The sequence below is a fragment of the Xyrauchen texanus genome, chromosome 35 (assembly GCF_025860055.1).
Source record: "Xyrauchen texanus isolate HMW12.3.18 chromosome 35, RBS_HiC_50CHRs, whole genome shotgun sequence".
NCBI classification, from domain to species: Eukaryota; Metazoa; Chordata; class Actinopteri; order Cypriniformes; family Catostomidae; genus Xyrauchen; species Xyrauchen texanus.
The window spans coordinates 22702397-22714827 of NC_068310.1; the positions used below are offsets into that span (position 1 = coordinate 22702397).

General features: G+C 39.2%; 1 protein-coding gene across 5 annotated transcripts in view; it reads left to right on the forward strand.

Moving 5' to 3' along the window:
• The window catches only part of nckap5l (NCK-associated protein 5-like), a 40382-nt gene that overhangs the window by 25480 nt on the left and 2471 nt on the right, over positions 1–12431 (forward strand). For 3 of the 5 annotated variants that reach the window (XM_052106148.1, XM_052106150.1, XM_052106149.1), the window contains exons 4-11: positions 4864–4902; positions 5130–5249; positions 6062–6151; positions 6262–9353; positions 10235–10367; positions 10490–10562; positions 11178–11492; positions 12262–12413. In XM_052106148.1, coding sequence (XP_051962108.1) covers positions 4864–4902; positions 5130–5249; positions 6062–6151; positions 6262–9353; positions 10235–10367; positions 10490–10562; positions 11178–11492; positions 12262–12413 — 4014 coding nt within the window. The remainder of the gene's footprint in view (positions 1–4863; positions 4903–5129; positions 5250–6061; positions 6152–6261; positions 9354–10234; positions 10368–10489; positions 10563–11177; positions 11493–12261; positions 12414–12431) is intronic. The other 2 variants (XM_052106152.1, XM_052106151.1) reach the window with 2 other exon arrangements.

Sequence of the window (12431 nt, forward strand, 5' to 3'; positions counted from 1 at the left end):
AATGACAGATGATTGTCGAGTTCCCAAAATAATCTCCTTTGGAAATAAAGATTTCGAATTGGACTGCGTGAATAAAAAAAAGATTTGCCAGATGTACAGTATGCAACACAAAAATATCTGATACCACCACAACCTTGAATTTCTTCAGACATTTAAAAAACCACAAGGAAAGGTAAGTAAATCACTTCATTATTATTTCATTATCCAGAAAGATGAATATGTAAAATTACTTTTCAAATGTTTGAGGTTTGTCAGTAAATTAAAATGATTGACTATTAATCTCATGTTTTTGTAGTGCGACAAGTTTGAAATGACCTGACATTGCCTCTAAACGTGTGTGCCTTTTCTAAACCTTCTCAAAAGTCAACAATATACCATAACCATTTGTTGGCAATATAAAAACATAACAGGCAGATTTGCAGTCACAACACTTTATTTAAAACGTGACAACTAGTATAAAATATACAGAATGACTCATGACGAAATCCAAGTGCTCTCATAGTGATTATGACTTCTGAAGACTTTAACTAAAGCCCTTGAATGCAAAACCTTTATGACTATTTTATATAGATGTATCTCTGAAGGGAACTGACTGTCTTAAGAAACGTTCCGATCGCATTTTCTTTTCATCTTACCTCCAAATAATATATAATAAATATAAATATATATAAATATAATAAATACAAAGTATTTTACTTTGTGTACAGGTGTTACCAGGGTAACCGCCATATTTCTGCAGTTCCATAAGTGGCACTTACTGTCACAGAGCAAATTTGCATTTTCATTCAGCCCGTCTGCCGTTTTTGTTAGATCAATGTGAAATTCTGACCGCATTTTTACACAGCATACACACGGTGTTAAACATTTTAACTGGTTATTTCTAAAAATCTAAACTATTCGGATAATAAGGTATAAGGTATCATATACAGTGAGGAAAATAAGTATTTGAACACCCTGCTATTTTGCAAGTTCTCCCACTTGGAAATCATGGAGGGGTCTGAAATTGTCATCGTAGGTACATGTCCACTGTGAGAGACATAATCTAAAAAAAAAAAATCCAGAAATCACAATGTATGATTTTTTAACTATTTATTTGTATGATACAGCTGCAAATAAGTATTTGAACACCTGTCTATCAGCTAGAATTCTGACCCTCAAAGACCTGTTAGTCTGCCTTTAAAATGTCCACCTCCACTCCATTTATTATCCTAAATTAGATGCACCTGTTTGAGGTCGTTAGCTGCATAAAGACACCTGTCCACCCCATACAATCAGTAAGAATCCAACTACTAATATGGCCAAGACCAAAGAGCTGTCCAAAGACACTAGAGACAAAATTGTACACCTCCACAAGGCTGGAAAGGGCTACGGGTTAATTGCCAAGCAGCTTGGTGAAAAAAGGTCCACTGTTGGAGCAATCATTAGAAAATGGAAGAAGCTAAACATGACTGTCAGTCTCCCTCGGACTGGGGCTCCATGCAAGATCTCACCTCGTGGGGTCTCAATGATCCTAAGAAAGGTGAGAAATCAGCCCAGAACTACACGGGAGGAGCTGGTCAATGACCTGAAAAGAGCTGGGACCACCGTTTCCAAGGTTACTGTTGGTAATACACTAAGACGTCATGGTTTGAAATCATGCATGGCACGGAAGGTTCCCCTGCTTAAACCAGCACATGTCAAGGCCCGTCTTAAGTTTGCCAATGACCATTTGGATGATCCAGAGGAGTCATGGGAGAAAGTCATGTGGTCAGATGAGACCAAAATAGAACTTTTTGGTCATAATTCCACTAACCGTGTTTGGAGGAAGAAGAATGATGAGTACCATCCCAAGAACACCATCCCTACTGTGAAGCATGGGGGTGGTAGCATCATGCTTTGGGGGTGTTTTTCTGCACATGGGACAGGGCTGACTGCACTGTATTAAGGAGAGGATGACCGGGGCCATGTATTGCGAGATTTTGGGGAACAACCTCCTTCCCTCAGTTAGAGCATTGAAGATGGGTCGAGGCTGGGTCTTCCAACATGACAATGACCCGAAGCACACAGCCAGGATAACCAAGGAGTGGCTCTGTAAGAAGCATATCAAGGTTCTGGCGTGGCCTAGCCAGTCTCCAGACCTAAACCCAATAGAGAATCTTTGGAGGGAGCTCAAACTCCGTGTTTCTCAGCGACAGCCCAGAAACCTGACTGATCTAGAGAAGATCTGTGTGGAGGAGTGGGCCAAAATCCCTCCTGCAGTGTGTGCAAACCTGGTGAAAAACTACAGGAAATATTTGACCTCTGTAATTGCAAACAAAGGCTACTGTACCAAATATTAACATTGATTTTCTCAGGTGTTCAAATACTTATTTGCAGCTGTATCATACAAATAAATAGTAAAAAAATCATACATTGTGATTTCTGGATTTTGTTTTTTAGATTATGTCTCTCACAGTGGACATGCACCTACGGTGACAATTTCAGACCCCTCCATGATTTCTAAGTGGGAGAACTTGCAAAATAGCAGGGTGTTCAAATACTTATTTTCCTCACTGTATATACACTCACCTAAAGGATTATTAGGAACACCATACTAATTCTGTGTTTGACCCCCTTTCGCCTTCAGAACTGCCTTAATTCTACGTGGCATTGATTCAACAAGGTGCTGAAAGCATTCTTTAGAAATGTTGGCCCATATTGATAGGATAGCATCTTGCAGTTGATGGAGATTTGTGGGATGCACATCCAGGGCATGAAGCTCCCGTTCCACCACATCCCAAAGATGCTCTATTGGGTTGAGATCTGGTGACTGTGGGGGCCATTTTAGTACAGTGAACTCATTGTCATGTTCAAGAAACCAATTTGAAATGATTCGAGCTTTGTGACATGGTGCATTATCCTGCTGGAAGTAGCCATCAGAGGATGGGTACATGGTGGCCATAAAGGGATGGACATGGTCAGAAACAATGCTCAGGTAGGCCGTGGCATTTAAACGATGCCCAATTGGCACTAAGGGGCCTAAAGTGTGCCAAGAAAACATCTCCCACACCATTACACCACCACCACCAGCCTGCACAGTGGTAACAAGGCATGATGGATCCATGTTCTCATTCTGTTTACGCCAAATTCTGACTCTACCATCTAAATGTCTCAACAGAAATGGAGACTCATCAGACCAGGCAACATTTTTCCAGTCTTCAACTGTCCAATTTTGGTGAGCTCTTGCAAATTGTAGCCTCTTTTTCCTATTTGTAGTGGAGATGAGTGGTACCCGGTGGGGTCTTCTGCTGTTGTAGCCCATCCGCCTCAAGGTTGTGCGTGTTGTGGCTTCACAAATGCTTTGCTGCATACCTCGGTTGTAACGAGTGGTTATTTCAGGCAAAGTTGCTCAGTCGGCCCATTCTCCTCTGACCTCTAGCATCAACAAGGCATTTTCGCCCACAGGACTGCCGCATACTGGATGTTTTTCCCTTTTCACACCATTCTTTGTAAACCCTAGAAATGGTTGTGCGTGAAAATCCTAGTAACTGAGCAGATTGTGAAATACTCAGACCGGCCGGTCTGGCACCAACAACCATGCCACGCTCAAAATTGCTTAAATCACCTTTCTTTCCCATTCTGACATTCAGTTTGGAGTTCAGGAGATTGTCTTGACCAGGACCACACCCCTAAATGCATTGAAGCAACTGCCATGTGATTGGTTGATTAGATAATTGCATTAATGAGAAATTGAACAGGTGTTCCTAATAATCCTTTAGGTGAGTGTGTGTGTGTGTGTGTGTATGTATGTATATATATATATATATATATATATTAGTAAATTGCATTAATGAACACATATATATATATATATATATATATATATATTGTATAACACATTACTGTTATATAATTCATATAAAAAATTCATGTAAAGATATGTAGGCCTATATAAGTTCATCTTTTAGAGCAATGCATTTTTTTTTTTAATTAAAAAAATTAACCTCTATTTATTTTATTTCTGTGGCTTGTCTCGACTTGACATGAAACTCATCAGGACTTGACTTGCTTGAGGTGAGTCACTAACATGACTTGCTTGATATATCTACACTGCACTTGAGACTTGACTCGAGACTTGATGGATAAGACTTGAGACTTGCTTGTGACTTGAACATGTGTGACTTGCTCCCACCTCTGTGCTTTACTCATGGGCCGCTGCAGCGAAAATCACACATATTCCCATGTAAGATATGCCTATTATTATACTTTTGTCTGTATTCAATCCTTTAGCACTTTTCTACACACATCTTTGCAGTAGTATCTGTGTCATCATAAATTAAAATAACAGTGTAGTCGGGGCATATTATGGCCATATATAGCTTGTTGGCATTTAGCGCCATAAATGCACATGGTAAACATTACAAATTACACATTATATATTGCATAAACAACATTTAATTAACACTGAGTGGTTAAACAACTTCTTTCACTGATCTCATTTGAATTGTACTTATAGAATTAGGCATAAAGACAGTGATAATAATAGTTGATATTTCACACGTAGTGAAATATATATGTATATATATATATATAAGTAGGTGTGTCCTCATATTTCAGTGTACTTGTAAATGCCTTCCCCAGCAGCGTGTCTGTTGTCTGAATGTTCACAAAAACAGTATGACATTGTTCAGTGGTTTCAAACTTCTTTTCGGCTCTGAGCGAACAACGAAGAAGCACTTCGCCATGAGTGTGCTTGGAACTTGGCAGAATGGATATGGTTCCTTACCACACATTTATCTAGCCATAGAGATTTGCAATGGTCTTGCATCATGCTGAAAAATGAGTTTATGTCAGTTGATTAATACAATTGTTCAGAATTTTTTTAATGCTTGTGTTTGTTTTTAGGTGGCCAATCATGTTGTCCAAGCTTTACTCAATCAAAAGGTGAAAACACTATACTTTATATACTGTATCTGAAACACAAATGTAATGTGTTTAAAAATGTATGTAAAAAAAAAAATGTATGTACTGGTTTATTGTTGCATGTGTATGTAATGCATGTGAATTTTTATGTAGTGGTTATGTATTTTATAAAGTGGTTATTGTATAGTGGTATTGTGCCAATCACTGTTTTATGATATGTTTTTAATGAATGTACATCCTTTTTTTAGGATCTCCGAGAGGAATGCATTAAGCTGAAAATGCGTGTGTTTGATTTGGAGAGGCAGAACAGAACACTGTGTGAACTTTTGCAGGAGAAATTACACAGTCAATCATGTGCACATCAGCAGGTAGGTGATTAAATGCTGGAACATGTGAAGGAAAAATGCACTACGCTAGTTATGTTGTAGTTTAAATGTGCTGTTTTTCACAAAACATTCTTAAAACTCCACAGGGATGTCCTATTAGATTTGTTAACAAATGGAAGAAAATGGTTCAATTAACGCCTTCCTGTTTAATTTTACCGGGCTGCCTGGAAAGAAATTATTTATGTGACTAAAATGAATTTGTGTAAAAGACAGAAAACAAATACCCAAGTTATACACGTATAGTGGGGTTCAAAAGTCTGAGTTCACACTGAAAATCTGGGATTCAAAATCAAAACCTGTAAATAAAGTTTTGGGATTTTGAAAAATGTAAACTAAAAGAAGTTTTATGATGTAAAATGTTTGATTCTGCACTATTTCTAGGTCACTCATCAAATAAGGATTTAACTCCTGTGTAAAAACAGGCCAGATTTTCTTGCTTCCATTGAAGCACAAAAGATGCTTTTTGGAACATTCTGAGATCATGTTAAATAACATGGGTCATCAGGTTTTGCACAAAGTCCATGTCAACTCAAGTGAATGCTGTTAGTAAAGCTAAAGGGGAAATGTAAATGTTATTTTTTCAATTCAACTTTCCCCCAAATTGTATTGAGACTAATATAATTTGTAATAAATATAAAAGAGAAAAATGCTAAATAGAAGCATTTTCACAAGAGGACTCAGACTTTTGAACCACAATCCTATATTTATGCTTGTTCTGCATTGTGTTTTACATAATCTACTAACTGAGTAATATAATAAGAAGCTTAAAGCTTACCTAATGTATCTTATCTCAGCAGCCAGGTCCCTGTTTGGAACACATCGGTGAGCTGCAGCACAGTGAATCTACCAAACTGATTGAGACTCAGAGGATTCCGCAGGCCAAGGTGGGTGACATTAACAAAGAACAAATGCCTGGCAATGGTCTTTGTTATATCTAATATTTATGAGCTCAGTCAAAGCAACTTTTCCTTATATTTATGATTCTGCTCATTAGGGAAACAGTGAGTGTGCACAAAATTGCATACCTGACACCCAGGGCTCATCCACCTCAATGGAGGCCATGTCCCCATTCTTGAAAAAGAAAGCACACATATTGGAGGTCCTCCGCAAGCTTGAAGAAACGGATCCACTTCGGTACCATCGTTCCTCTGGCATTCCCTCAATCTGTGATTACAGCCAGGCTCTTGCCTCCAAGGAGGCTGTATTAGCCTGCAGAGACAATTCATCCAGGTGCAATGCACCCAAAGCACATTGTTCCCATTCCTGTCCAGATGTTTGCACACATCAGCATTTGAATGGAGGAGAGCACAGCAATGTAAAGTGTGGTAGTTGTAGCACATGCCTGATGCTGTCCAATAAAGATTCCGTCAGCTTAGCCAAGAGTAGCCACAATTGTTGCACTTCAAACTCCATTAATATTGATAACCTCAATTTGACTCGGCCCGATATCCAGGAGAACATGGACTCGCAGAGCCTGGTGAAGCCTGCCATAGGTACAAGTGAACTGTTTGTAAATAGAACATCTGCTGACGTGTCTATTCTTTTAGTGGACCCACCCAATGATCCCCACCCATTAGAAGTCCCAGAGTCATACTCCAGATTATCAGTCTCGGAAAGAGATCAGACCAGAGGAGTTCCTGATCATATGTCCGTAGAAACAAGAGACAAGAATTGGTTGTCAGATGTTCTGCTCGAGTCACAATCAAACAGGTCAAGTGACAGCTCCTGCAATGAGACCATTTGTGATGATGGCACAATTGATGTTACCCTACTGGACTCTGACTTAAAGCACTTAAATGTTGTGGTGCCACAGAGACTTGAGAAAGAAATTGGTAGTGAAGAGTTTGCAGTGAAAGAATACTCTGACTGTGTATATCAAGCCAGCACAGCCACCTCAAAGCTGCCAACTCTTGGACTCGAAGACAATGCACACTTTGATATGGAAAGCAATGAACTAGTTCACAAAGGTCTCTTATTTTTGCCCAATGAGAATCACACTGCCTCAAAAGTATTGGATGATATCTCTGTCCCTGTGAAAGACAGCACCCCAACTGACCCTCAGTCCAATAGATCTAAAGTTGCAGTGAGCCCCAATCAAGTTTCCTGCCTTAGAGAGGTCAAGGCCTCCCCCTCCAAACTTCTCAAATTCCTGAAGATACCCACTATTGAAGAACATACCACAGTACCAAATCCACCTCGTCTCAGTCCTCAGTTGACACGAAGTTCGAAAATTCCTTGCCGGAGCAACAACTATGAGGTGCAACAGTCACCTGTCGCAACAAGAAAAGCCACCACAACTGAGAGGCAAAGACAGTTGCCTGCCTCTAAATCAGAGTCACACTCCGCTCCAACTTCTCCACCCCAGCCTGATGATGTCCCCACACAGCTGACAAAGGAGCTTAGTTGTGGAATACCTAAAACAAGTCGTGTAGCCAAACCTACGCAAAGTTCTCCCATTCAGAAGACCCCTCAGAAAATACCACACTATGAAAATGTCTCTGATCTCTCAAAGACGTGTGGCACCGATGTATCCCAGTTGCTTGTGGAAGTGAGCTCATCTCTTTGCAGTGCCAGTCCCAGTAAAGAAGGGGTGAAAGGAAAGCAGCAAAAATGTGTTATTGAATGGCCAACAAGTCTCAAGCAGAAAGATATCTCACCAGAGTCTGATTCTTCAGACCAGGAGGACAGCTCGGAGAGTCCAGTTTGGCATAAGCAAGTCAATCATCGCAGTCTGCCTAGTCAGTCATCATCGCAGAAGGTTCAGAGCGGGATCGGCACAAGGTCCAGAAGCCAAGAGAAGAATGAAGTCACAGTTAATGATCCACGGAGCACACAGTCACCTTTTAAAAGGGATGATCCGCCACCTGTTCCTAGAAAATCAGGGATTGGAAGACATTTAGGTGAATCAAGCCATTCATTTAAAGAGCGACTGGCTGCACTTGGCAAGCTGAGGAACCCAGAGGAAACGACAGCTTGTCCTCCGCTTGCAGAGAAAAAAGAAATTCAGTCCCCTGCATGCATACTAGCACAGTCCAATGATAAAAGCAAAATGGCTGACAGAAATTCTGATTGTAGGTCAGGAGAATATAGACTTCCAAAAAATACAGAAACCACAGATGATAAACCCTACCATTCAGGTCATCTTGATGGTGCTATCTCCAAACAAGCTGACCAAGCAGTCAGGTCACTGCCCTCTAGCTCGTTAGTCTCGAAAATTGAACATGAATCTTCTAGAACATTCTTAGCCAAGCAAGAGAGTCCAAAATCCAAGATGCATCCACCATCTACTAATTTAGAAGCAGCACAAGCTTTACGCAGCTATGCTAAAAGTACAACACCCCACAGCCTTTCATATAATGTCAAAAATGTTTCTGGCTCCCACAGTAGCAGCCCCAACAAAATCCCACTCAAATCACCAACGAAAACGGTGCCACCATCTATGAACCGAGATGGGAAACCTACTCCGGAGTTCCAGAGGTACATGTCAAAATCTGAGGACAGGAGCCATCACAGGGCCAATAAGAAGAAAACTTCTTATGGAGAGAGCCTTCCTCCTCCACCACCAAGACCGGTAGAATCTGTAGAAGAAAAGAGGCACTCTGCTCCCAGCCCTCAGTCCTCTATTGAGCAGAAGGTTATGAAGGGCATTGAGGAGAATATGCTGAAACTGCAAGAGCAAGATAAAGGGCAAATTGTCGAGGTCAAGCAGAAGGCTTCCAATGGTATTGCCAACTGGTTTGGCCTGAGAAAAAGCAAGCTTCCAGCTCTGAGCCGAAAACCAGAAGCATCAAAGATGAAAGATGACAAGAGAGAATGGAAACTCAATATATCTTCGGTTGGCAAGGACACCAAGGGCGCTGCTAAGAAAACAGAGAGTGAGAGCTTGAACATTTCTATGCTAATTGAGAAAGCTGAGGGCTTGCATAAAGCTCTTGAAGAAGAACGGGCTTATGTGAATGGAGTGGCTTTGGATCGCCAAGGAAAAGGACATTCTTGTGAGGTAGTGATGGACCAAGCCCAAGGGCAGCTGTCTGTAATGTACAGAGGAGTGCCATCTGACAACTTCATGCAGCAACTGCTAAACCGGTTAGTACAAAAGAGTATCTAAACTAAAATATTTTTGGCTCCCTGAATGTTCTGGGAATGTTAGTTTATGGTCATAAAATATTCAAACCTAAAAAGAACGTTCCTACAAATTTAGGAATTTGTTCTCTAAAACATTTGATTTTTGATTTTTCATCACATTGTCGGTTACATTCCAAGCAGACACTTTTTTTCCCCCAAGCCTAGTTATAATAAAGTACAGGTATCATGATAGCAACAAATACAGGTAGCTGAGGGTACAACTTGCATTTTTACATAAATCTCAAAGGAGAACAACTAGAAAACAAAGGCCAGATTTAAAAATGAAAGGCAATTAAAGCTTTATATCAAGTTTTACAAAACAAAATAAATCTAAGTTGATGTGTTGTGTAGCGTAGTTGTTGTGAAGGTTTGCATGGAAGGTGAGGAAAGTGATAATGTGTGCTTTTATATTCAGTCAGCTGCTTTTTCAGTAGCTGGGAATTGTATGGCTAGTAGTAGCTGGTTTATAGTTTTATACAAAATTAAAAAGAGAGTTCACCCCCCCAAAAAAACAAATCTGCCAACTGCTCTCCTTCATTCTTACCACATGATTTGTGTGTGTCTGTGGAACATAAAGAATTATTTAGCTGAAATTCCTTGCTATTTTTTTTACAAATTACAAAATTAGAAGGTGACTGGTGGGTGATCTTCTATTTTTATACACAAAGTGCATATATAAATTTAGGAGACGTATTCCAAGTCTTGTTCCAAGTCTCCTAAAGCTATGCACTTTATGTGAGGAACAGTTTAAAATGTGAGATATTGCATTGTAAAAAAGTGTAAAAAGCAACGAAATGTACCTTTCAAATTATTTTTTATTTTTATTGTTATTCTTTCATAAGGGTTGACGGGAAGGATGCAGGTATCAGTATGGCACATCGACGCCTCTCATTTGACTGTAAATCCAGACCTGTATTCAGTCATCAGAGCACAGTCATTCCTAGTCAGACAAGAAGCAATGATGACATGGAAAAGGTGAAATCATAAGTTGTAATCATCACCCATTGAAATGAATGGATATCATGCACATTTTTTGTTAAAAAGAAGTCAATGGGAGGTTGAATTTTCATTTTTGTTTGACCCTTCATATTTTACAGGTTTCTACTTTGAATAAAGATGTTACGTCTGATGAAAACCTGGCTGAGACGATTCATCATGAACACTTTGCAGGTAAAGCATGATTACAATGCTGTCAATGTTTCCGGAGCCAAGAATTCTGATTGATTAGCATGTAGTCACAGAAAACAGGTTTAAACATGGTTGTATAGTCCTGATGATAATTATCTAGGTGTGTGGTGAGTTTTTTTTCCTTCCCATTTCGGTGACTCATTCTCGACAACAGCTGCATGGCAAACAGATTTCAATAGTTTAGAGTGTGATGTGCATGCCTATCTTTTGCATCATATTCCTTGGTGATCCCTTGTTTTATAGTTTATAACAAATCCTTTTTTTCAGCACTAGTCTTTTTATTTGACAAACATATTTACCAGTTATGTGTTGGTTTAGGGGAAATCATGCAAGAGGTGTTAAACTATTAAAAAGAAATTACTGCTGTGACATTGATTCAATCAAATACTGTAGTTAGAAATTAGAATTGATTGTGTAAGTAATTGAGAAAAATATTTCTTTGGTAACAATTAAAACTGCTATGTTTGGCCTGCCTACCATCAATAGAACCATATGCCAACAGTTAAGCATGATGCTAGTAATGTCTACATCTTTTTTAATATATATTAGTATATACCAGTACTCATTATTACTTTCAACTTCCTTCTACTTGTTCAGTACCCTCTCTTACTTGCTCAGGAATCTCTACACACACCCTTGACAGTGGCATCGGCACTTTCCCTCTTCCTGACTACAGCGCAAATGTTGGTTGCAAAAGCATTCCCAAAGGGAAAGCCCATGGAGAGTGTGACCCTCCTCTTCTCCATGGAAAACATGGCTCAGGAATGAAGAGTTCCCACAAGGGCTGGACTTTGGAGAGAGAACTGTCATCTTTAGAAGAAGATTATATGGGTAGTCAGGATATGGACCATCGCACCAGCACATTGGAAACCAAGATTCCATCCAGCCAGATTGGAAACATTGTTCATGATGGTATGACTTCAATATTATGTTCAATACAATGCTTTTTTGTTAATAGAACTTGGTCATAGAGTATTATGGTAAATAGCCATGCCAAACCAATATGGGAAATATGCCACGACAGAGAATGGCTTTATTCTTTCATCATGTTGAATTTGGAGGGAGCTTGTAGAATATTGCACTGCTTTGCTGTATTTGGAGCATAGATGTCTGAAAACTCTTAGCTGTCACTTAAGATTATGCAGCTATAGGATTTTTGAAGACAGAATGATTGTACATTAATAGAAAGCATATACAGTGGGGCTCAAACATCTAGTGCACTATTGAAAATGCTTCTATTTAGAATTGTTCACATTATAAACTACAGTATTTTATCAACATAATAATAGAGTGAAAATTATCATTGAAAAATGAATGTGAATTTCATATTTCGTATGTTCCCTTTTTGCTTCGAGCTGACATGGACTCTATAAGTTTGTGCAAAATCTGACGATCCATGTTATTAGACTAGATTTGAGAATTTCCCAAAAATCACCTTGTGGGCTTCAATGAAAGGAAGAAAATTTCACCTTTTGTAAAAAAGGAGTTAACCCAGTTAATGCAACAAATTAGCTTTTTTGATCAGTGATTTTAATAGTTTAAAACCGTATCTTATTTTTATCTTAATTTTCCAACATAATGTGTCTTTGTTTTCACATTTTAAATTGGATTTAAATCCTGATTTTCAACTTGATGTAGGTATTTCTTTCTCATTGGCTTATACTAAGGTTTGTATTTTCAGACACTGATATTTGTGGAGCACCTATGAAATTAGGCCCCCCCACAAAGAACTGGACTTTCCCTAACCTCAAAGCATCTGCAGAGCCATCTGAGGTTTATCTTGGTGTCGGAGATGGAGTGGAGCCAATCAGTCATAAGAGTTCTTTTAAGAGGGTGAGCATCACTAATGCC